Source organism: Corvus hawaiiensis, chromosome 9 (genome assembly GCF_020740725.1).
Source record: "Corvus hawaiiensis isolate bCorHaw1 chromosome 9, bCorHaw1.pri.cur, whole genome shotgun sequence".
Lineage (NCBI taxonomy): Eukaryota > Metazoa > Chordata > Aves > Passeriformes > Corvidae > Corvus > Corvus hawaiiensis.
Window position 1 is genome coordinate 24,332,661 of NC_063221.1, and position 24,470 is coordinate 24,357,130.

A 24,470-nucleotide genomic window follows, 5' to 3' on the forward strand; every position below is an offset into this window, starting at 1 on the left:
CCCCCTTATCAGCTCCTGCCCTGGGTACGGGGCTGCACCGAGGCACTGCCATGGTCTGGCATCTCCCTGGTGCCATCCAGTACCTGTCACAGTGGCAGGAGTGGGCAGGGGACAGTGAGACAGGCATGGGCACCCACTCCCCACCTTGGGTTCCTCAGCCCTGCGGCCATGGGATTTGGCCCTGCCTCCTGGCAAGGTGTGGGGGGAAGCTGCCAGAAAATAGCCTTGTCTTTCCTGGACAGGTGAACAGGTTCCAGTTCTACCATAAACTGGCGCCACCTCATGGGTGACGTCAGGGCTTTTATGACTCTTTTTTTCCCTCTCCAAGGCTGTAGGAGCTGCCAGGCACCCCTTCCTAGAGGTGTTGTGGTGCCCAGGAACCAGCTGGCACAGTGCTGGGCACACCCAGCCATGTCCTCCTCTGCCCCTTGTTTCTGGGATGCCTTGCAGAGCTGACTCCTGGCACACACCCTCTCACCATCACCCCTGCAGGGTTGAGCAGGCTCAGGGGTGATGCCTGGCCAGCTGCTGCCTTCCACCTTCACAACTCCTCCCAGCCATGGGGCAGAACAGGCTGTTTCTGTGGCACTGAGCTTTGTACATAGCCCTGCAAACACTGGCTTGGTTCCTGCCCTCCACCTGCCGGGAAAACTTGAAGGACCAGTTTCTCCTTGCGGATGCGACTCCTCCCAGTTGCCCTTTGCGGCTCTTGGCTGCCCTGGCAGCCAAAAGCAGAGCAGTGGGGGGTAAACTGGACTGGCACAGCCTCCCTGTGCTCCCTCTGTGCTCCTGCCCTCCACTGCCACAGCCTTTGGGCTCTCCAAGGAGATCCCATTCCAGCTGGTTCCCCATGAGCCCCGCGGCACATCCCAGCCCAGCCATCCCCACCAGCCCATGTGGGTGCCACCAGGCACCTCTGCACCTTGTACCCCTTAGACTTGCCCAGTTCTCCCAGACTGGCATGCTGGGGCCATCAGAAACTGACAGCACAAGGCCGAAATGTCCCCGAGGGCTTGTGGTGGCAAACAGAAACTTCCTTATTGCTCCCGGGAAGATGGCAGGAGATGGCTCGAGCACTTGACGCATCTGGGTGTGTGCCAAAGTGGGGATTCTTCTTTTCCGCCTGGGACACAGGGTGAGGGAAGGCAGGAGGGGAAAGTCTCCCTGCAGGGACGTTGGGAAAGCAGCCAGTGCCATGATGGGAGCTGCGCACAGACCAAAATTCCTGGGGATTTGTAGGGTGCGCTCTCCACCGGCATCGCTTGCCCCGGGGCACAGCAGGCAAACCCTGTGTGGTGCAGGCGCCTGTACTGGCAGGGAGTGGGCAGTGATCAGCAATTCAGGAAAGGAGCCGCCCCCTCCTTCCTGGGAATTAGCGTTGATGGGAACAGGCACATGAAAAGAAGGAGGAACTGCAACTCTTTGGGTTTGTGCTGATAAAGGGGGTAAAACTAAGAAGCAAAAGCAAACTCATCCAGCACCAACTGCCCAAGGAGTGCCCGCTGTGGGGAATTTCCCCTGCCTGCCATAGCAGCCTGGCCAGGATGTTCCCAGAGTGGGGGGAAGAGGATATCCTTGAAGGGCGCAGGCTGGTCCAGGGGAAAAAGTGAGCCAATGCACACTTTCCCTGGCACAGACTTCCTGCTTGACTCCCCTTCTCCTCTTCCTCAGAGATAAACCATCCCGAGTGCCAGCCTAAGGCCAACGGTGCTTTTTAGGCAGCTCCCTGCCCTAATTGTTTGCCGAGATATCAGAGGAGGCGATGCAAGGGCTATTCAAACGGCAGCAGGCAGGAGCTGACATTGAGCCTGGCGTGTTAATCATTAATGCTGCACTGGGCAGGAATGGCACAATAACTGTCACAGCAATCCTGGATAGCCAGTTGAAGATTAATTTGCCACCTACCTTAGATGTGGGCACAGGAGGTGGCAGCCCTCCTGTGGGCTGGGTGCAGGGAAAGAACCCCCCCACAGCTGAGAACAAGGGGAGAAGCCAAGCAGAGTCCCTTCCTGGGAGCAGTTTGGGCACCTTGGCATTTATGACTTTTCATTCATAAATGCATCTGGCATTTATGACTTTTTATGAAGCAGAGGGTGATGAAAATTTCGGATCAGTTCCCTGGGCTGGGATGCAAGTGGCTGGACACAGCACCATTGACTCCCTCCCACACAGGGAAGGAGATGGGGCCAGCACACACAGCATCCCTCTAGTGCTGAGATCTCTCCGTTCAAGAGAACCGGGTGTGTTATCCCAGAGGACTCTGGCTGGAAGGCACTTTCCTCCATCTGTGGGGCACAGAAGAACCGATGTGCCATGGGAAGGGTCAGTGTGGACCTTGTCTGCCACATAGCAGCCCGTCATCAGAGCACAGGGACTTCCTGCTTCCCCGGCCCAGAGATCTCCAACAAAAAACCATAATGCATAGAAATAAACACCACCAGAAATCATGCAAAATTCCCCACCCCCCACAAGCTCTGGAAAGGTCAAGTTTCATGCCAATGCTATTTTGCTTTTGTTTAATTATCAGCCAGCTCCTGGGAGGTGGAGCAGCCCGGACAGGTTCTCCTTTGTGCAGCTGCACAAAGCCAGGGAGGCCGGGCTGGGGGGGCTGCAGGGGCTGGTGAGAACTGCAGCTCGGGCAGCACGTGCTGCAGCTGCTGCCTCATGGGGCTGAGCTGTGGCAGCCACTGCATCGGACTTCCAGGGCAGGCAAGCGAGGGGCCAGTGGCCCAGCCAGCTCTTGGGCCAGCCGGGAATGCTCCAGCACCAGCAGGATACACCAGGAAGTGAGAGAGATCCCCCAAGATGAGAGCCCCTCACCAAGCACCCGGGGCTATGCAAGAAACTTCTGCTAAGGGGTTGCCCAGCCAGAGAGCTGTGCTTGGTCCTGGGGAGGGGCTGGCAGCCCTGCCTGGCTGCAGGGGTCAGGCAGGGGAGCCGGAGGCAGCAGGAGGCAGCTGGTGCATGCTGGTGGCTGACACTCTCCCAGTGCCTCTTTATTTCAGTCCTGTGGTCTCTGCCCCTGAAATGGGTGCATCCCCAGCCCTCCCAGGGCTCCCTGCCCCATGGGGGCAGGTATTTGGAATGGTCAAGAGGGTGACAAGGCTGTAGTTCTCAGGATACAGCAGCTGGCGTTGCCAGGAAGAAGATGGGGGCGAGTCACCAGGCAGCTCGTCAAAGTTTCCATCAGTTGCTGAACTGAAGATAAAAGTGATAAAGCTCAAGGAGGAAACAGCTCACAAACAGCTCGCACCACACAGAGGACCTCTGCTGGCACAGGCCTGGGGCCACTGTTAGCCCATGGCCAGGCCTGCACAACCCTAGGCAGAGCAAGACACCAGAGAACAGGGGTCTGTCCTTTCCAGGGACCCCGGCCCTGGACCCTGCACAAGGCCAGCTAAGAAACACACGAGGCTCAACAGCTTTGCAATGTTTACTCTTGAAAAAATAATTCAATTCAGAAAGCGTCAAACCCTGGTGATGCCACACACCCAGCCCTGCCACGGCTGCCACCCCAGAGCCTTGCTGGGGGAACGGGGAGGGACGGAGAACAGCACCCCATAGGCCTGGTGTGGTGTGTGGAGAAGGGGGAGCCTAAAGCCCACCAGTCAAGTCCTGCTGTCACTGAGAGCAGGGAGCCACAGACCCCTGGCTGGCAGGGGAGTAGAGGAGAACTCATGTTTAGCCATCCCCTATCCCTAGGACCACCTTCCCCAGCCTCAAGAGGAGCTGGGAGGAAGCCAAGCCTGAGCCCTACCCGAGAAGGGAAAGAGGGTGCATTTAGTTTCAAGGGGAAGAGAAACTGAGCCTTGGGAACAGAGGTGCCAAGGAAAGGGCAATGGAGAGCCATGGAAGTTTTTCCAAAGCAGGGCATGGGGAGCAAGCTACTTGTTCTCAGAAGAAGACAAGTCCCTTTTCCATCCTCTTAAAAGACCTGCTTTACCCTGAGGGCCAGCACAGGGCCACCAGGAGCCAGGGGCCACCTGCCCACTGGCTGCCAGAGGAGAGTCCCACAGAAGGGCAGCACTGGGGGGGGGCAGGGCTGAGCCCCAGACCAGTAGTGCAGCCTCAAGGGTGCCACCCTGCACGCTCTTGTTCCCTTCCTTCATCCATCCCATCCCACCTGCTGGGGCAGGCATGCAAGGGCCTGTGAAGGTCAGAGTCCCTGCAGTCATGCTAGAGCTGTGCTGCATCCACCCTGGGATCATCTTGGCCAAGAGGAGTTTCCTGGTTCACAAGTTTTCATTCCTATTCTGGGCAAGGGAGGAAAGCAGGGAACAGAGGGTGGAGCCAGGGGGACAAGAGACAAACCTCCCATGACTGCCCCTGCACAGGTGGGGGGCTGCCAGCTCTCCATGATGCTTCCTGTGATCTGCCCCTTCCCAGAAGCAATAAATAAATAAGTTAGTGTAGTGTAGACCCCAATGCTCAGTTCACAGTGAGAAAATGAAGGAGAAGAGCCCCTGTGACCTCAGGGAAAGGACTGAGCAGCAACTCCTTCTCCCAAAGGCAAGCCAGAGCACTGCATCCCTGCCCAAGGCCAGGGGATGGGCAGAGAATGGATCTCTTGCTGCACGGGTGAGAGCAGCTGTACTGAGCAAGGGGACCAGGACTGCCCCCTCGGGGTGCAGAGACATTAGTACCGAATGGTTGGGGATGGGAGGGGGCCCTGGGATCCTTCCTAAGGCACGGAACCCCCTCCCTCTCCCTCTGCACAAGGGGTGTACCACAGCGGGAGGCACAGGCTGCCCATCCCAAACCAGCTCACAGCTTGCCTGCCAGCAACTTACTGCAGTAAGGGTGGGGATTCAGGAGAAGAAACTCCCTCTGCCTTCAGCAAAAGCAGGGGATACCTAGGCAGGGAGAATGGAGAGACAGGGTACAGCACCACAGGCAAGGACCATAGTGCAGCATCTCTCGTTCCAGAGGACCCCGGCCCCCCCTGCCCCTGCAGCCAGGGGATGCCTGCTGGCTGCTCCCATCTCGCTCTGCAAGGCACTTTCACCCCCTCTCCCACTACCCAGGGGCAGGGCTGCTCCCCACAGAGAAGGTGGGTGAGAGCAGTCTGAACCAGAGCACACAGCCTGGTCCACTTCTATCTACATCACCTCCAGCTCCCAGAACTGACTGCCCTCGTGCTGGGTGTGGGGTGTCCCCTCCGTGTCCGCAGCAAGTCCAGCTCCTCTTCAGCATTCCCTTTTCTGTGAGCTGGGCTGCACCACTGCCTGCAGCCCACGGAGCAAAGCCAGTGTGCAGGAAGATGTCCAGCCCAGCACAGAGTCTTCAAGGTGCATCCATCGTGCAGGTGACAGGAGAGATGCTGGAATATCCCCTCTTCAGCACTGTGTTCACCATGGGGCACAAAGCCAGCAGGCAAGAGTTAATAAATAACACCCAGCTGGCAGGCTGCAGCACTTGCACCATGCTGCCTTCTCAGGACTTTGGGGCCAAAAAGGAGAGCAGAGGTGTTTCTTGAGGCCCCCTCTAGGCTCCAGTTGAGCATCTCCTTCCTCCAACCTTGCCCAGCCAGGGGGCAAAAGGAGCAGCGTTAGTAGAGTGTCTGTGTTAAAAAAACCCAAGTTCCTGGGATGGGGGTGGCCTATCTACAGGGAAGGACCCTGTCCTGTGCATGGGCAAGGGAAACCACAACAGGGGGCTGGAGGGAGCCCAACATCTGCTTTTGCAGCCCAAAGCATGAGTCTGTATCCAGTCACCAGCCTCCGAGAGCTGCTGCCAACTCTGTCTCTGCACTGTGGGGGCCTCTGTGCTCCCCAGGTCCCCTCTGCTTCCAGCTGCCAGCCTCACGTCTGCTCTGCTGCTGGAACCGCTGGCACTGCCACTGCCCCCTCCTCCTTGGCAGGGGGCTCCATGTAGATTGGTGTCACTGACGAGGGCTTCTTGGACCTGCAGGTGAGGGGGCTGGATGGGAGCAGGCAGGGCTGGTGGTCCCCCTCAGGACCCCAATTTCCAACAGCACTGCCTGGCATGATCTCCTTCCCACTGTGAATCTCCAGCCCTGGGAACGTATCCCGTCCCCCCTCCCACTACACTGATTAAGAAGTGGCGATGGTGTCCCCCCAGGATTGGGCTGGGACTGAAGTGGATGATGGTGTGTGCCAGGCAGGGGACAGTGCTGTAAGGATGGGGCATTACTCAGACCCTTGTGTCCCTGATACTCACGAGTAGGGGGAGGCAGGGACCCCCACCACAAGGAAGTGGTTCTTCTTGCGGAAGAGCCGCCACAGCCCCTTGTGGTTCCCGCGGACATCCAGGTCCCAGATGTGGAGGCACTAGGATAGTGGGGAGGGAGGAAAAGGCATCAGAGCCTGGGGATGGACAGCAGGGCCAGGCATCCCCTGGCATGGGAAGAGGCACAACCCCTGCTCTCAACGAGACACAGCAGAGAGGACTGCACCCCAAGACTGGGGTGGCACAGAGCTGCATCCCTCCAGCCACACCAAGAGCTTCAACAGCACCCAGGGACAGTGAGAACCCATTTGGTGACCTGTGTCAATGCCATGGGCAAACCCAAGAACAACAGCCAGGCATTTCCCACCGATGCAGAGACCAGTGCAGGGCTGAGGACAGGCCATGTCAGGGGCCTCACCTTGGCAAGTTGAGTCCAGGTGGTGAAATCCGCTTCCTGCTCCATCCTGATAAACATGACATAGACCCTGCCCTCGGTGTCGGGCACGAAGGAGTCCTCACAGGGGTTCTTGCTGTGGTCCAAGACCTCAGCCTCACTGTGGAAATGGAACAGGGAGTGAGAGGGGACACCCTCTCCCCTTCTCCCCACTCCCATGCAGACTACTTCAGACATGCAAAACGTGGCTGGGGTCACCAGGGCCACCTCCACCTTTCCTTCTGTTATGGTTCACCCAGTGTGCCCCGTGGTCTCCCCACCTTCCAGCAGGCACTCACCCCAGGAGCCGATGAATTTCGGTCTCATAGTTATCCTTCCTCAAGCTGTTGGAGAGGAGAGAACACAGAGATCAGGGCAGAGTCAGACAGTTTGATCCAAACTTAAGACTGCCCCAGTGTAACACTAAAGGCAGCTGGAAACAATAAATGGAGGGTGGGGACTGCCACACATTCTTGAGATGTGGCACCCTTCAACAGGTGCCCCTGGAGCACAGGGTAGCCAAACCCAAACTTGCAAAAACCACTGCCAGCACTCCCCAGCAGAGGCCAGTGTGCTGATACGGGAGGTTATGGCTGCTCCAGATGGGAAATGACTCCAGCACAAGGAGACAAGGGTCAGGCCAAGCAACTGTTTCATCAAGATCTCATTGTGACCAACACTCACCTCTCCACATTTTTAAGCTGGACATTTGGAACTGTGTTGAACTTGTGCTTCTTGAAATAGGCTTCCTGGGAGGAAGAGAGACAGGAGGGAAGGAAAACCAAGTTTGATCACGGGTCAGCAATATCTGGAGATCACCTCAGGCATCCCCACTACTTGGGGAGGTGTCCGAGTCAGAGCTCAGCAGCAGGACAGGGCGTGGGGGCTGCGGGAGGTCACTCACATGGAAGTAGCCATTCATGTTGAGCCCCACAATGCCGAAGTGGTAGGAGCGCGAGATGTCCGGGATGATGCACTCCCGGCCCTTCCGCTGCTCAGGCATCCGCATCCACATGTCCCAGTCCCAGAGCTGGGGAGGGAAAACTGCTACTCACACTCAAGTCTGGGGACAGGGTTTGGTAGTGTGGCCATCCAGGGACCTTTATGGGTGCCCACACCAGGTCCAGTCCCCCTCTTTGGCCCCAGCTCTATGGATGGTTATGCTCCTCGTCAAGTCACTGCCTGTCCCAAATCCATTCTGCTTGGGCATCCTTCCCAGTATAAGCACAGGGATAGCTCCTCCAGGAGCTGTACACCCAGGGACTGGGTGAAGATCAGGGCAGAGATGGGGGTGCAGAAGACAGGGTCTCCAAGGTACTCACCTTCTCAGGGGTTGGCCACTTTGGCTCCAGCTCATCCTTGTACAGGCTCTTCCGGAGGACCCATCCCAGGCCTGGCATGGTTTCCACACGGTACAGGAGTGAGGGGTCCTCAGCTGTGTGCTCATAGCCCTGCAATGTTATGGGGAGTGCTCAGCACCCTGAATGCACCCCTCCCCCACCAAAAAAAGGGAGGCGTCGTGCTCCATTGACTTTCTCATCACGGGAAGAAGGGAACAGCCACTGGGAAGCACATGGCAGGGACAGGATGGTGATTTGCAGGGGCACTTCTGAAGAGTTCAGGGCTGGGGAGACAGACCCGCTTAGGATGAAAGTAGGGGGACACACTCTGCTTTAAAGATGGAACCTGAACCCCAGTCTGACATGGGAACAACACAGCAGAGCAGAGGTGGCCCTGCTTCACCATCCTTCCCTGACCCACCTGGTCGTTCCAAGCAGAGATGCAGTACAGGCTCTCATCCTCCTCCAGAAGGTGAATTGACTGGCTCAGAAAGCTAAGGAAAGAGTTGACTCTGGTCAAACATCCTTCTACCATGCAAACCAAGGCAAACGGTCCACCAGGAGATGAGCACCCAAACAAGCTAAGCTGCATCTCTTCCTCATTGTCTCCTGCCCATCAGTTTCTTCTCCTTAAGAACAAGCAGCATTAGATGCTGCCCCTGTCATCTGGCTATGGGGCAGCCCCAACCATGTGTGCACAGAATGGATCAGTATCCCCAAAAAGCAAACCAGGAAGAGATCCCCAACCCTGAAGTCAGCCTGCACTGATTGCCAGGACAGTGGCCTCAAGACTCTGACAGCAGAGCTCAGTTCTGGCTGTTGCCTGGGGTCTGCTCAGCCTCAGATAAGTGAGTTACAGCATGGCAAGGATCTGGTCTCTCCTGAGCATATAGAGAGCTTCCAGGAAATGGTCCACCTACAGAGGAACCCACAACTTTACCTGAAGAAGTCAACGGAAATGTCAAGATCTTCCTCCAGAACCACAGCAAATTTAGCATCCTGTAGGGCAAGGAGAACATCAGAAGCGTGGAGATGAACAGGACAGAGCAGAGCCACAAGCAGTGTCCCCTGCCTGTGTGGTTCCTTGCCCCACAGGACTGATCCCAGCTCCTGTGGGATAGGGATCACAAATGCCAGGGAAAGCCTGTGCTGTAGCAGTCCCACTCACCGGGAACAGGTTGAAGGTTGCAGTCAGACTGGCTTTGTAGTGCTACAAGAAAAGACAATCATTGCCCATGTTAGCATCAACCTGGCACAGATGTGGGGCTAAGCCTGCCTCCCTCAAATGCTATTGGAGGTCCCTGGAAATAACTGTCCCAGGATTTGGAAAGCTCTCTCACCTGGGAAACTCTGGCATTTTTAATGCTGATGGGAGTGTGCTGTATTCCTGAGAGGCCAAACAGCTCCACGACATCCATCGGCTCCTGCAATGGAAAAAGTACAAAGCTCCTCAAATGTGTGGGTCATACTTCCCTCCCCTGCCTGTGTCAGCTCCCCAGGACAACAGGAACATCCCCTGCAGGTGCCTGTCTTCTTGGGGACTAGTGAGGCTCAGTATACACCCTGCAGCACAGAGCTTGCCAAACCTTTGTGGCCCTTCAGCCCTTCAGTATCACCATGACTTCGTTAGCATTTTTTGCAGACCCAAAGTTGTATCCAAGAATGTCTGAGAGGTCCCAGATTCCCAGTCCCCCATAGACAGTGCAGAGAGAAAACAGGTACAGCCAGGACCATCTAGTAGCTGCTTAATGGCAAGACCACAATCAACTCAATGTTCTCTCACAGTTGCCAAGAAAAGGACCTTTCTGACCAAGCACAGGGGTCAGAAGCAATCCAAATTTGGGCTGACATATCTCTGCCCCAAGAAGGAGCCACCAAGGCCTTCTCCATCCCCTTACTGTGCATCCCACCTCCTACGCACAGGAGAGAGAAGGAACTCTCATTGTACCAACCCTTCCCTCTTTCCCTGGTATCCACCATGGCAGCTCGAGCATCCAGGCTGCCCCCTCGTAGCTAAGGGATGCTGCTCCAGTTGCCATGGCAATGGATGCTGCTATCTTTAACTGCTCTGATGTGGTGCAGCAAGAGCCTGCATAAACAAGTCAGCTCCCCCAGCTCCACAATGTGGCAGTGGTAGGAGAGGCCTGCAAGGAACAACTGTCTCCATCCCAGGACAACCAGGCAGTACCTCACTGGATGCTGCAGAGATGAGGCCTAGCAAGCTCCTGAGATCTACTAAGATCCCATGTGCCTGTCCCAGAGTACATTCCACTGCCAGAGAGACAGGGCTTTCAGGACTATTCAGTGTTGAGTAAGAGGAAGGTCTTTGCCTCTAAAGGGCCAGTTCTCCTTCACCTGGCCCCAGCTTTCATGAACCCCAAGCTTTGAGCCTTGGGAAAACACAGTTTTGGGTCTCTTTACCCCCTAGTGAGAATGGAGCTGGACAGGCATGGCCGGACTGGTTTGTTCCTCTCCACGTGAAGCAGCTGGACAGGTGGTATTACATGCAGAGCCTGCTCAAGGGGCTGGCAGTGCTCATCAAGTGAGAAAAGGGTATGGGGAGAGCCCAGCATGACCACCAGGTGTCATTCCTGCACACCAAGCCTCTTCTGACATGGGGATGGTCAGCCCTGGGCTTTGGGAAAGGCCAAGGCAGCTTTATCCACACCCATGGCTTGGCTAAGCTGACTTTGTGTAGGAGCAGGTGAGGAGCAGTGTGACACACAGCAGGAGGAAGGTGACAAGGCTCCAAGGACTGGGCCAGCACTGGGCTGGAGGAGCATGGAGCTGGCCACAGGGATCTCTGGCAATGCTCTCACCTCATAGTACCCATCGATGAAGACTGTGATCATCTGTGGATTGACGCCCTGAGCCGACAGCAAGGAACGCAGCATCCTGAGGAAAGACGGAGGGGCCTGAGTGCAGCACAGCCCCAGCGGGCACAGGCCCTTCAGCACAGGGGTATGGATCCCTTGGGATGGGGGAAAGTGTGCATGATTAGGGAACAGGACCTACCTAGGCCTCCCCTTCCCCTCCCCCAAGGTCTGCCCTTGGTACTCATGCAACCCCAGGAGGAGGCTGGATCCTGCCAGCAGGAGAAAGGGAAGGGCCTGGGCCATGCCTGGTCTTGTGGCACAGAGCAGAGCAGCTGTGCCCTCTGGGAGTGCTTACCTGTACAGGTAGTTGGGGCGGTTCCCTGCAATGACAGCTACTGGCACATCAAAGACTTTATTGTCTTTGAGCTGGAAGAGAACAACGTGTGTGAGTGGGGGTGGGAGAGGCCATGCAAACCAAAATGATGCTATCGTTCTATGCCACTGAGAGCAGGATCCAAGGGGTACAGACCACAGCAGAGCTGCATAGTCTTACCTCTTGGCTCAGGGCCATACCAACCAACCAGGATGCCCTCAGCACTCCTGGAGACCCTGCCAGCTTCCCTCCATCACCCCACCTCTGACACAGCTCCAAAATCCCAGTTTGCATCCACTCAGAGACCTGTGTCTGAACCCTTCAGCACTGTCCCAAGGACAGCCCAAAAGTCACAATAGCTGCTCTGTCTGTCGAAGTCCAGGCTCTGCTGCTTACACTGATATCCCTGGAACAGGGTAACTATTCCTGGCAACTCAGAGCAAAGGAATTCCCCTTCCCCAGCATGACCTGTCCCCAGGTATTCACATCACCTTTGCTAGGGCTCAGGGCTTGCCCAGGGGCAGTTTGCATCACTCAGCTGGCACTTAAGGACAGTGCTCTGCATCTGAGCTGCAAAACACACCTGGTGCAGCCCAGCCCTCCCTGAACACCGTGCCCTTGCACTCACAGGATCAGGGTTGAACTCGATGGGTGTGGGGTCTTTGCAGCTGCAGACGCTGCCATAACCTTCCACTTTGCTGCAGAACCTCTTGCGGCGCCGGTTCAGCTCTGTGTCGGGCCAATGGCACTCAGCATCTGGAAGCACCGAGGAGAGAGAACAGACCTGTCAACCCCACAGACTCGCCTCGTGTGCTCCAGGCTGGGATACCACACACATGGACCAAGCCAGTCCTCGGCAGTGAACAAGCAACACTTCGGATGCCAGATACAACCCCAGGAGCCATTCAGAGCCCAGCGCCACTTCTGGCCTCTCTGAGCAGCAATGGGTTGTTCAAGGCCAACAGTCAGAAAAGACCAGACCAGGTCTGCTTTGGAGAGGTGACAATTGGCCAGGCCATGTTCCCTCTTCTCCATCCTCACCCTTCTCAACAACCATGCCTGGAATTGCCATGGAAGTAGGAAGAAAGGGAGCTAAGCCCATTTTAAAAGTTACCATCATCATCTCAAGCCTTAAATCCATCCTGGGATTTTCTAACAGACCCATGGCTTTGACTTAAAACCAGGCAGCAGGCAAACATCTCCCACAGACACCACAGAGCAGACTGTACTTCCTACCTTCCACAGATGTCAGGTGAACTTCTGTCTTCAGCAGAACAGGGTCACCCCACGTTGAGAGGGCAGGTGACTTGGCGTGCTTCTCCCCATATACTTCCCCTGGAGCAGGAACATAGGGTCAGGACTGCCTGGAAGGGCCCAGCCCTGCTGTGTAAAGGCATGACCTGGGGCTGCCAGCCTGGGGGACAGCCTGGCACCTTTTCCCACTGGCCTCTAGCAAACTGCTGAAGGAACATGCTCTGCCTCCATACCCTCCTTGACCCCCAGGAATGGAGCTGCTGCTCTCTGTGACTTGTTCCCTGCTCACAGAGCCTGTTCGGGATGGGCTGGGTTTGTCTTCACCTGGCTTCTCTCAAAGAAAGGAGCCACAAACCCTCTCCCAGCCTGTGCAAGACTCACCCCCCTTCTTCCCCACAAATGTCCACATGTCTCTCCAGCTCAGGAATGGTGCAACTTGGCTCCCCAGGCTTTTCAGGACATTCTTGGCTGTCTCCTTGAGGTGAAAGGAGCCTTCGTCCTGGAACAAAGCACAACCCTGCAGCTGAGCTCTGGCTCCTGACAGGGAAAGTCTCCCATCAGTACCAAAGGGGTACAGGGCCCACTCCTATCCTTGAACCAGCTGAGCCAGAAACCTTCAAGGTCTCTGTGCCACTAAAGCTGCCAGTGGCTTCACCATGACCCACAGGGAGGTCAGAGGAATCATGAACTCTGTTTCCTTGAGACCAAATTGTTCTCAAGCAGGGCCATGTGTTAAGCAACACTTCACACAGCTAAGCCAGAAACCTTGAGGCAGCACAGTGCTGCTTGCACAGCAGCCCAGACCCAGCACAGTCCACAGGGCCCCTGTAAAGCCCTGGAACTGGGAGCCAGAAAGATCTCACCACATCCTTGTATTTCCTCATGCCCATTCTCCATCTAACCCCTAGTCTATTGCTGTGTGCTCTGACACATCTGCTTTTTGCTCTCCTGCTTTGCTGGGCACAGCAGTATCTGCAACAAGAAGGGAGAGCAAGAGGACAAGGGAGGTGATCCAGACAGGGAGTAACAGCCCCGTGGGGATGTGACATTTAGTCCTAAGAATGCCGGATGACATTCACGAGGCTACTGCCTAGATGAGCTTCAGGACATCCTGACTCAAGATGACTTTTTTTTTTGATATTAGGGTCACATACCTTAATGGTGAAGATCAGGATCCGGCCCCGGGCAACCATATTCAGGAAAAGTACCATGGCTTCATCTTCATGGGGGGAATAGGTGTCAAAGACCCTCTTGGCCATGACGTGACCCTGTTGGTATTCACACGTCAGATGGATCTTAAATACTACATGGTATGGACACACAGAATTATGGAAATCTGCCCTGGAAGCCTCATTCCCTGAGCAACACAGGGAGTGGCTTTTCTGGTATGCCAGGGAGTTAGTCCCCAGGCAAGCTCGCCCCTCAGGCCTTCCTGCATGGGGACGTCCATGGGAAGCATCACCCAACCTCACAACTCCTCCCCTGCCCACTCCCCAAGGACAGCAGGCAGCACAAGGAAACCCTGCAGGGACTCTCTGGGTGACCATGTCATGCTCTACAAATTGCACACAAAAAGCATTCAGGGACTTCCCTCCTGGCTGCCCCTGGCCTCACACACCCAACAGCTCAAGAGCAAGGACAAACTGCCCAGTAAGAAAGACATGGTGATATTTTACCGTGGCCTGATTTAAGACGATGACATGGATCCCTCTTCCCTGCTCCCGAGCTTCATCTTCCAGGACCTGAAAGTGGACAAATGATGAGAATCATATGCCAAGACCTCTTCTTATTCCCTGCCCCTTCTGCACAACACAGCATCCAAACAAGAGGCAAATCTCTTTGGCTTTGCTCACAGCAGTGATGGGCGCCAGAGCAGAAGTCCTGGAAGCAGAACTTCTTGCCAGCCTCTGAAGTGCTCTCATCACTGCTGTTTGTGGCTTCACCCATTCAGCTCTGTCCATCCTCTGCTCACAGGGACAGCCAGCACCTGCCACTCACCGTCGTCCCATCCACGGCCACGTAGACCTTCGACCGGCTGGAGTACACCTCAACATCCAGGACCTTCTTGTTGTTGACAGGGTGCCTGGGGACCTCCACATTCAGCATCTCATCATCTAAAGTGGAGAAATTCCCAGTTTCAACTGGCACACCTAGCTTGTCCCTGCTCTGTGCTAGCCCAGCCAAACCTCCAGAAGGGCATCCCACCAGGCACCCCAGCCCAAGGAGACATGGGTCAGAATTTACAGGGATGGTAGGTAAGGGGAAATACCAAATGGCAACAGCTCTGGCCTCAGCTGACCCCACATAGATCTCTTCAGCCAAATGTGCCGAAGCCTTCGGTAGACAGGCCAGGAAGGGAGCAGCATTTTCTATTAATTTTTGTTAAAGCCACATGCACAGACGTGTCTCTCATGATGTACCTGGTCACAAGTTAGCTCTGACTTAAAGGGACCCTCTGGTTTCCTTGCTTTCAAAGCACAACAGGATGCTGCCCCTCACCATAGTCCTGTGCAGACTCCTCTTCCTCCTCATAAGCCGCTCTCCTGGTGTCCAAGATCAGCTTGATGTTCACAATTACAGTCACAAGCAGGAAAAGGACAGCACCTGTCTGCAATGCAGGATGTTTTGTGTTAGAAATTTGCAAGTACCAACCCCAAAACAAGCCCACCTTGGCACGGGCTGCAGGGCACTCCAAGGAGATCTTGCATGGGATCACAAGCATCTGTCATTTCCCCTGTTTTTTTCCTGAAGAAAGCAAAGAGAAAGAAATACAGGTGACCGAGTTTCATGGTGAAATACACTTGTCAGCTGGAGAGCACCGACTCCTTGATATGTGAGAATTAACCCACTTCCAACATATCCCTGCTTCCAGATCTGTGAGCAGATTCCTGCTAAATTATTGCATCAAGGTTGAGGGTCCCCACAGGCAAAGAGTTTGGTAATTCAGAGTTACAGCTCCCAGGGTAACATTAACTTCTGCCTCTGCTGCAGCATCACTACTCTCATCTGTCCCTCTGGAACCAGAGGATGCACTCAGGGTATTCAGAGGAGAGGAGATCCTGTGCAGCTGAGTCAAACAAAGGGAAGAAGCTGACGTCTGATTTCAGGAAACTGCACTGTACCACAGGCTGCAGAGACCAGCCTGCAGCCTTACTGTCTGCAGCAAACTTCAGTGCAACCCTTGTGGATGCTGACACAGAGGGCTTGGGAAGGTCCAGGGGCTGTGGAACAAACCCTTGATTCTCTGACACACTGTCCTGCCCTTGGTGAGAGGCACTAAAAGGATTCCTGTCCTATCTGTCCAGCTACTGCCTCGAACGAAGCTCTGTGCTGCTGCTATCTCTGCCAAGCAGGTTCAAGGAGTAACTAAGGAAAATGGAAAACCAGCAATAAGACAACACGATGGTATAAATGTCACTGTGGCATTTTGGCTTGTTAATTTGCTGTTGACTCAAGACTATGAGCACCTTTTGGGATCTGTGCACAGAAAGCTTTTAATTAGGCACGAACAGAGCTGTGGGCTCACGGAGAGGCACCAAGGCCACCTCACTAACCTGCCCAGACCTTCCACCCTGGTCAGCACTGGGGACATGAGGGAACAGCCCTAGCGACCAGAGCGAATAAGCAAGAAGGAATAAGAATTAAGCAAGACCAGCAGCCAAGTCTAGCAAAGCTGGCTCCGTCAAAGCTAACTGATGGATGCTTGGCTGCTGTAGACCTGGCAATTCCATATCTGCAACTCTGGTCTACCTATTTTAAGGCAAATTTTCATCTGTGTTCTAAGTGGTGCCACAAAGTACAGAGATGACTGTACTATAGAGCGTGCAGGCTCTAGCATGGTGAGCAATGCCTGCCATGACCAGACCCATTCCCAAGCCTTGAACACCCCATCAGACACAGAACTGAGCAGTCTCCTTGCCTAGGGAGCCCTCATGAGCCTTTGTCCTCCCAGGCACATGCAAAACCCTCCCCTGCTCCCTCCCACAGAAACCAACTGCCAGATCTCATGAACTCCTCTCAGGAAAGGTCCCTTTTCTGTGTTTTGCTGCCATGGGGCCAAACCTTCCTGTCCTTACAGCCCCAGACACCCACCAGGACACCGTCTCCACCAAGGATTAGCTGTTTTACAGCACCAGCAACCAAGGCCGAGGCTTTCCCAGACGCCAGCTGCCTCTGGGGCATGAGATCCTGTTACTAAGCCCTATTTTCTCTGTCCACCTGTTGTGCCTTATACCAGGCTTGGTTTGCAAATCAAACAGCTCAAAGCTGAGCCCTGCAGCACTCAGCATGGGTTCAGAGGCAGGATGGGAGGAATCAAGTTGGTTTCTAGCTGAAAGCTTCCCAAGGCCACTTGGGAAGTGCCACTCAACAAGTCTGCTGGTAGCTGAAAGGAGCTGCTACACAAGGCAGAGCCTTCCACACACAGGCACTTGGAGGCAGCTTCTTGGAAAACAAGTTATGCTTCCTCAGCATGTCAGGTCAGCCAGACTGCCAGCAGATGCACTTCCACCTATGCAGCTGCTCCGTGAACTTGCAAATCCTGTAGATTATCCTTCCTAATCTACCGCAGGGCCGCGGGTGACTCACCTGACACAGCTTCCGCAGCGCGCGCTGGTTCATCAGCTTGTACTTCCAGGCAAGGTACCAGCTCCGCTTCTTGTGGGGCTTCACAGCGGGGTTTGGCTTCCACTCGTCCATAGTCCTGGGGGCTGGCACGGGGGCAGCCGTGTGGGGCAGGGGTCAGGATGTATGCTGCTCCGTTCTCATGTCCATCAGGGCTCCCTGCCGGGATGGGATGGGCGCAGGGTGAGGGAGGTGCCTTCAAATTCTCTCCCCAGCAAAGACAGAGCCTGGCACAAGAGGTGGCCATGGACAGCACTGATGTGCCATGAGCAAAAGCCCTTTGGAGCCTCTTTGCCTGCCAGAACTCCTGCTGGGAGCAATGCAGGAGGGTCTGGCTTTGCTGCAGGGTGAGTGAGGGGAAGCCCCTAAACTCATTGGCCAGTGACAGCCTCCGCTCCAGCCCAACCCCTCAGCGAGGCTGCTGCAGTGCCATGGGCCCACTCCCACGCTCTGGGAAAGAACAGCAGCCCAAAGTCACAAGCAGACAACAGATCCTGGACCAGCAGGTGTTATGGAACGGGCCATCACTGGCCATATGTGCCAGCGGGCTTCCTGGTGGGGAGACACCCTCCCCACTAACAGCCCCATCCCCGCTATCGGAGTGCAGCACCGGGCCACCGTCCTGCTGGAGCTCCCAGCACCCCTGGGCAGAGGAGCTGTGCCAACAGGAGGCCGGGCTCCCTGCGGGGAGCAAACCGCTGGGCTTGGGCGGGATGTGGAGCCCCGGCAGAGCCAGGGATCTGGCTGGAGCACAGCGTGCCCCAGCAAGGCCAGGCTGGGCGGGGAGAGGAGCGCTGAGGGGCCCAGAGGCACTCGGGGGGCGGAGGGGGCGAAGGGCACCCAGGCGCTCCGGGCGGGGCGGGAGAGCCGGGTGTCTGAGGGCGGCAGTGAGCGGCGGCGGGGAAAGGGGGACCCAGGCGATTCGGGACCGCGGCGAGTCTGGGGGGCGCCGGAAGGCGTGTGCCGGCCGCGCTACTCACGGGGAGGTTGAGGCGGGGCCGGGAAGGGCCGGGCTGGGAAGGGCCGAGCTGGGCTGGGCTGGGCTGGGCCGGGCCGGGCTGGGCTCTGCTGGGCTGGGCCGGGCAGGGCCGGTCCCGGCTCGGCGGTGCCGCCGCCGCCCCGCGCACCCTCCGCGCCGCTTCCGGCGCCGCAGCGACACCGCGGGGGCGTGGCCAGCGCTGGCCCCGCCCCGGGCCCGCCCCCGCGCCGCTCTGCGCGCCCCGGCGGACCTCGCTGGTGCGCGGGCAGGTGGCGGCGGGGGCGTGGCCGGGGGCGTGCCCGCGGCGGGGGGCGCGGCCGAGCGCGGGCCGCGGTGACAGCGCGGTCGCCGCCGCCCCACCCGCATGGAGGGCGGCGGGGAGGCGCTGCCCGCGGACCTGCGGGACCTGGCGGGCAAGGTGGGACGGCGCCCGCCCGCCGTGCTGCTCCGGGGGCTGCGGGCCGACACCGCCCCCGCGCCGTCCGCGCCGCCCGCGCCGCCCGCGACACCCGCACCGGCCCGCGGTGCCCACCCGCCGCTCGCCGAACGCCTCCGGACGCTCCGCCTCGAGCTGGTGAGTGCCGCGGTGCCGGGAGCGCTGCCGGCCGCCCGCCGGTAACTGACCGTCCCATCCCGCCGTCACCGCATCCACTCCGGGCAGCTGCTTGCCACCCCCGGTGACAGCCCCGAATAGTGCCCGCGCTCTGCCTGCATTTTGGGGAACCTTGCTCCGCCGTGTACGGGTTAAACCCCCAGCTCAGACCCCTTCCCCGGCCTCTCTCTGCCCTCCACCCCCGGGATCCTCTTCTGCCACCTCCGTCCTGCCCCCGTCGCCCCGCGCGCCCCCAGACGCCGACTCCGTCGGGGATCGCGGTGTCCGAGATTAGAATTTAGGGCAGGGACCTTCGCCAAGGGCATGGTGGTGGATCTTCTCTCCCCTGGGTGTGACCCCCAGGGTGACAAGGCACAAGCATCGCCGGGAGCTTTCCCTGCGTTCGGTTCCTGCTGGGGCTTCTCGGGTGGCTCGTACAGGGTTGTGCTGCGGTGGCAGCCTTTCCCGGGAACCGTGGGAGTGCCGATGGCAGCTTTCTCGCCTCCCTCTTTGGTGGAGGGAGCCAATACCGGCGGTGCTTGCGCTTTCGGGAAACGTGGCGAGATTGGGCAATGGGTTCAAGTGCAGCTGGGGGAAGGGACTCTCCCACGCATGAACATGCCGAGCGGGTGGGAATGAGCATTGTTTCCGTAGGGAAACAGGCTCAATACGCCCGCATCCCTGCGTGCCCCCGGGGGGCTGGAGCGCCACCCCGCCTGAGCCCTCCGCTTTGGCTGATTCAATATTCCCATCGGTGCGAGAGCTTTCATCCTCCCTCTGCTTTCATCCTCCCTCCGCACCGGCTTCCAGGCTGCACCCTGACCGGAGGAGAAAGGTCTCTGGGGCAATGTGGTGTTTGCCCTGCCCAGGTGCAAGCAGGCTCAGCCTATGGCCAGCAAGGCCTGGCTTGGGCCGGGCGTTGTTCACCTTGGCTCAGAAGGGCATTTCCTTGCCCTGTCCTGGCTGTTCTTGCTGGCTAGGGAAGAAGTGGGGGCACCTCACACCCGGATCAGCAGCTTGGGATTGGGACCCAGATGCCAAAACCCAGCACAGGGCTCCCCTCATCTCACCATCCCCATGAACAGGGACGAGAATCCCCCCCTCCCCCCCCCCCGAGCAGCAGGAAACCAGCAAACCCAGTGCTCAGAGGATAAGCTGGCCTGGGAGTGGGCGGTGGGAGGAGAATTTAGCAAATTCCCACTCTCGCCTCCTGATCTGAGGAGGAAGATTTATCCTTAGGGCTAGATATCTTGAAAGGAGAAGGCGCCTGAGGTTTCTTGCATGCTGGGGAGGGGAGCAGGGCTGTATCTGCCCCTGGAGAGTGTGAGGAGGAGTGTGACAGTCCCCTGTATGGCCGTCCTTGATGCGAGGTTGTGCAGTGAACTTCAGTGCATCTGGAGGAGTACAGAGAGCAGCCTGTGCTGGGTCTCCTCCCACAGTAACCTTGACTTGCTGGAGAGGGGGGTTCTTGGAGTGCAGTGGGGAGGTCAGGCTGGCCTGAACTAGCAGCAAATTGATGGCCAACTCCTTCCAGCAAGCAGCATGGAAAGTGGGGAGTGTTATCCCACCCTCTGCTTTTGGGGTGGCTCCCCTGGCATCTCTGACAGCTGCAGTTCTGAACGAGGCAGAGAAAAATGGGGAACCCCCCACCAGGGGTTTCCAGCCCTCCTCCTTCGTGGTCTCTCTGCCAAGGCCAGATGCTTTAGCAGTGTGTGCAGAAAAGTCCATTGTAGGCAGTTTTTTAAATAACTTGCCTAGAAAGGAAATTTCTGCACTTGGAAGCTGGCTCCTGCCCCAATCCAGGCACATCGCTGCTATTTTTTATTTAAATCCAGCTTGAGGAGCGTGAGGAGGGAGTGGGAGGGCTGGTGTTGGGTCTTTACAAATCTTTGACCCTTTTTTTGGTGTCGTCTGGAGGAAGAGGTGTCACGTGCTGAAATCCTGGCTGGAGTTTTCCCAGGCTCCTTCCTCAGATGCTTCTGTTGCTGCGCTGGCTGTGGGACCGGAGACAGGGGTCTCGGGAGACTCTGGGGTCACCCGTGGGCGGGCGAGTGACTCCCAGGGTACCGGATGCTGAGGATTGGGCACTGTGCTTAAAAATGATCCCCAGGGATCGCATGGATTTCTGTCACAGCTTGCTGATGCTGGGCACAGGATGTGTTTGTGAAGGAGTCCATGGGCATCTGCAGCCCTCAAGATGCCTGTACCTGGCCTGCAGTGGGTTTTCTCCCTTTCCCCCCCATCGTGGCCTTATTTCTTTTCCTGGCAAAATATTTGTGTCCTGTGCAGGGGAAATCCAGTGGCTTTTGGCGGCCAGTATCATGCAGACAGGAATGTCTTGGCACACGGGGCTTTCCATTAGGAAAACAGATGTTTCTGCAGCAACTGAGGTTTGCAAAGAGCTTCCCCAGGCTTGGAGGGGCAGGAATCGGTGAGGCGAGTGGTGTGATCAGCGATGCCTGTCCTCCTTGTCCTCCCATTTTGGGAGTGATTTGGGTCTCCAAATCTTGCCATGTGACATTGTCAGCAGGCTTGGTTCAGCCCCTAGAAGGAGAGAAGTAAAGGCATGAAGGGTCCAGCCAGACACTTGCACTGAGCAATGCCTGATCCTCTTGCACTGCCAGCTGCCTCCCAGGTCTTGGAGGATGCTCCGGGATTAGATCTGCATCCAGTACCTCCAGTTCCTCGCTTACTCCTTGTTCCCATAGAAGATAGCAACATAAATGCCCTGGATTTATTTCCCCAAGGGGGTTGGTGGCTGGTGGGAACCACAAGTCGTTGGTCACCGATGGCCGTGTCCCCAGGTCCTGGACAGGGCCCCCTGGGATGATTCCCTGCAGGGCGTTCTCCCACACCATGCTTTTCATCAAGCAGCTTAGGAGACCTGTGGCCACCATGGTGACACCTCTGCCAGGCTGGGCTGGGACATGGGGCCCTTGGGTCACCTCAACCCCCCTGTGCTCTCTGTGTCCCCCCCAGGCCTACCTGCGAGCGGTCGACGTGAAGATCCTGCAGCAGCTGGTGGTGGTGAACGAGGGCATCGAGGCGGTGAAGTGGCTGCTGGAGGAGCGGAGCACGCTGACCAGCCGCTGCAGCAGCCTGGCCAGCAGCCAGTACAGCCTGGTGGAGAGCCAGGAGGCCTCGCGGCGGGGCAGCTGGGACAGCCTGCAGGACCCCAACGACAGGCTGGACAGCATCTCTGTCGGCAGCTACCTGGACACCTTGGCTGATGACATGGATGAGTACTCCCAGAACGCTGCTGAAACTGCTGCTGCATCCACATCGGGCAGAGCCCTGGCCAGGGCAGAGCAGGATTGGGTCAGGATTGACCCTGAGAGAGGTCTTGCAAAGCAAGTGAAGGACAAAGAGGAGCACGAGTGGCCCCATGTGGACCTCTCCCCACCAGGGTTGCCCCAGGATCACCGGTTTGCTAAGGAGCCCCAGGTGGCCAACGGGTATTTGGGCCAGCAGTCCCCCTCTCTGGAACCAGACAGAGACACCAAATCACCACCGGGGGCCGGGGAATGGCTGGGGAAGGGAAATCCAGATGGGAAGGCTTGGAAAGCTGAGGCTGACCTTGAGAACTGCAAACTCAACAGCAAACTGCACCTGGAGTACGATGCCCACTGGCGCTGGCTCCAGTCACAGGATGATGTGACATTCCTATAGCCCGTGGCTTTGCCTTCCCAGCCCAGCTCTCCCAGCTGCCCACTCTGCTTCACCTGTCTGTGCTTGGGAGAGTTGGGGTGGCTGGAGGCGGGGGGCCAGGCTGGCTTGGTGGTGTTGCACTGTTCCTCTGATGCCCCCAACAGCCTTTGGTGATGCAGCCATGAGGGACTGGCTGCCTGCCCTGCAGCACATTTCTGGGAGAGGAGGGATGAGGTGGGTCCTGGGAGATTTAATCCTTTGCTCTAGGGTGATGCTTACAGGTGGCTGGATGTCCCTCTGTTGTCTTTGGTGGTGGTTATGGGGAAACCTGGGACAGTGGGGCTCCTGAGATCTCTCCCTCTAATCCTCACCTTCCTGTGTGCAAAAACTGGGGACCCTTCTCCCAAAATGACTACCCAGAGAGGACAGGAGACACTGCCATGCATCCACAGCTCAGTGGCACCAGCATGCTCAGTGTGGGGCAGGACCATCAGCAGGGCATCCCTGTTGCATCTGCTCACTTCCATCATTGTCTTCAAGGCCAGTGTCCACTCAGGGCACAGCTGACCTGGGGTTTGGCCCCAGCACATGGTGGATGCGAGAAACCCCTTCCCTGCGGGTGAAGCCCTGCCTGGTTTCAATGCCTCTGTGAAGCCAATCTGAGGTGGGGCTGGGGAGCCTCTGTCCATGCCCTGTGGAGGAAGGATGATGGTGCAGACTTCCCGGTGGGATGACACGAGAACAACAAAGCACTGGGTGGGAAATGGAAATCCAGTTCTCCCTGTTTGTTCCTGGACTGTCTTCCACCTTGGGAGCAGTGCTGCAGAATCCCCAGGACATGGCAGTGCATGGGCAGCCCGGCAGAGCCTGCAGGGCTCAGACTTGGTGAGGCTCCTGCTCTCCCCTGACACGGTGTGATGGTGGTGAAGGCTGGGTTTCTCTGTCTATGTGATGAGTGGTGCCAGGTCTCTGCCTCCTACCAGCAACCAGAAACATGAGGCTGTTCTGTCTGGGGTGGATTTGCAGTGACTCTGCCCTGGAGACATCTCTTTTTAGCCTTGGCTTCTGCCCGTGCCTTTTGCTGTCCCCACCACGCCTCTCAGCACGCCCCTTGCTGGCTTGTAGAGCATGGCTTGCAGCTGGAGCCGTGTGAGAGCTTGGGCAGGACCTGCTGCCTTCACCAGATGATGCAGGGAAGGACCTGAGCATGCTGCTTCAAGGAGCCAAGCTCTTCCACATTTGTGGATAAGCCTGGAGTGTCCTGACTTCAGAACCCATAGGTACATCTGTCCCCAGCCGAGTGCTGTGACAGCTTTGCTCTCACCATCGTGCCATTGTTCTGTTGCCTGCATGGGTCACAGCTTGGATCTGTCCTTGCTGGGATGGTCGGAGTGAGGACATCATCTCGTGATGTCAGTGGGAAGCTAAGAGAGAGGGAAGTGACAGGCTGTGCCTTTCCAGATGTGAGATGTGAGCTGGCTGTGGTTAGGAAGGTGGTTGGGTGCACAACAGGTTCAGCTTGGTGTCTCTGAAGCAGCACCTTCAGTGGAAATCACCCTCTGTTCTGAGAGCCCCAAGCACCCTCCCTTCCCCTGCAGATTCTCAGGACTTCCCTGGATGGATTCGGAGAGCAGGACAACGCCCAAATTTCTCAGAGACAGCACCTGCTGAGGACTTGGGGGAATCCCAGCAAACTGGGACTGGGTTGCCATATGCAAGCATCCCTCTGCCTGCCCTGGAGCAGCTGTGCTTGGCTTGCCTTTGCCTGCGAGTAGCTTGTGGCTCCCTGTGTAGCTGTGCCGCTGACACTGAGCCACCATGTCCCCAAGGCTGGCTGTCTGCTGCTTTCCTGCTAACCCTGCATGCATTGAATCAGCTGAGGGGCCCTGGGGGAGACAGGGTGAGTCCTTCAGCACTGTTAAAATCATTCTCAACAAAAAATAGCTGGCTTAATAAATGTTCGTGTTTCTCCCAGACCACGCTGTCGGTGCTTTGCTGAGCTCACCGGTGTTTCTAGGGGAAGGGGAGAGGAGCCTCTGGCAGCCCTGCAGAAGGGCAGGTTTAGCCCCAGCCCTGAAACAGGCACAGACCAAGTGTCTGGGGATCTGTCCCTTCTCACATCAGTGTGGTGGCACATAAAAGTCTCTTTTCCTGAAGCAGCTGGGTAGCAGCGCACATTTGCCAGGAGCAAGGGTGACTGTATTGATCTCGGCTGAACTATGT

The 24,470-nt window shown here is 57.1% G+C and overlaps 2 protein-coding genes across 3 annotated transcripts; one reads left to right on the plus strand and one right to left on the minus strand.

The window, feature by feature from the left end:
- Positions 1 to 3,415: 3,415 nt before the first annotated feature.
- Positions 3,416 to 19,016, minus strand: POMGNT1 (protein O-linked mannose N-acetylglucosaminyltransferase 1 (beta 1,2-)). 2 transcript variants are annotated; one of them, XM_048312217.1, is made up of 22 exons: positions 18,911 to 19,016; positions 16,993 to 17,187; positions 14,905 to 15,013; positions 14,404 to 14,519; positions 14,082 to 14,147; positions 13,560 to 13,673; positions 12,787 to 12,904; positions 12,388 to 12,486; positions 11,780 to 11,907; positions 11,134 to 11,204; positions 10,782 to 10,857; positions 9,303 to 9,386; positions 9,131 to 9,172; positions 8,903 to 8,961; positions 8,384 to 8,456; positions 7,945 to 8,073; positions 7,527 to 7,652; positions 7,307 to 7,371; positions 6,922 to 6,966; positions 6,608 to 6,743; positions 6,181 to 6,290; positions 3,416 to 5,904 (listed from the first exon to the last, which is right to left on the minus strand). In XM_048312217.1, the coding sequence occupies exons 2-22, from the start codon at positions 17,101 to 17,103 to the stop codon at positions 5,802 to 5,804; spliced, it is 1,980 nt and encodes a 659-aa protein (XP_048168174.1). In that variant the 5' UTR covers positions 17,104 to 17,187; positions 18,911 to 19,016; the 3' UTR covers positions 3,416 to 5,801. The 2 variants fall into 2 exon arrangements, with proteins under 2 accessions (XP_048168174.1, XP_048168175.1); XM_048312218.1 differs by lacking the exon at positions 18,911 to 19,016 and adding an exon at positions 18,009 to 18,087.
- LURAP1 (leucine rich adaptor protein 1) lies at positions 18,344 to 24,223 on the plus strand. The gene is made up of 2 exons (XM_048312219.1): positions 18,344 to 18,581; positions 21,579 to 24,223. Exons 1-2 carry the CDS (start codon positions 18,372 to 18,374, stop codon positions 22,266 to 22,268), a joined length of 900 nt encoding a protein of 299 aa, XP_048168176.1. The 5' UTR covers positions 18,344 to 18,371; the 3' UTR covers positions 22,269 to 24,223.
- The last annotated feature ends 247 nt before the right edge of the window (positions 24,224 to 24,470 follow it).

Excerpts from the sequence above, each read along its gene's own strand:
- POMGNT1 (XM_048312217.1), bottom strand. The coding sequence starts at position 17,103 with ATGGACGAGTGGAAGCCAAACCCCGCTGTGAAGCCCCACAAGAAGCGG. Across the intron at positions 10,858-11,133 it reads CGCCCCAACTACCTGTACAG|GATGCTGCGTTCCTTGCTGT; the intron begins GTAAGCACTCCC and ends GTCTTTCCTCAG. Across the intron at positions 7,653-7,944 it reads AGTGGCCAACCCCTGAGAAG|CTCTGGGACTGGGACATGTG; the intron begins GTGAGTACCTTG and ends TTCCCTCCCCAG.
- LURAP1 (XM_048312219.1), top strand. The coding sequence starts at position 18,372 with ATGGAGGGCGGCGGGGAGGCGCTGCCCGCGGACCTGCGGGACCTGGCG. Across the intron at positions 18,582-21,578 it reads GGACGCTCCGCCTCGAGCTG|GCCTACCTGCGAGCGGTCGA; the intron begins GTGAGTGCCGCG and ends TGTCCCCCCCAG.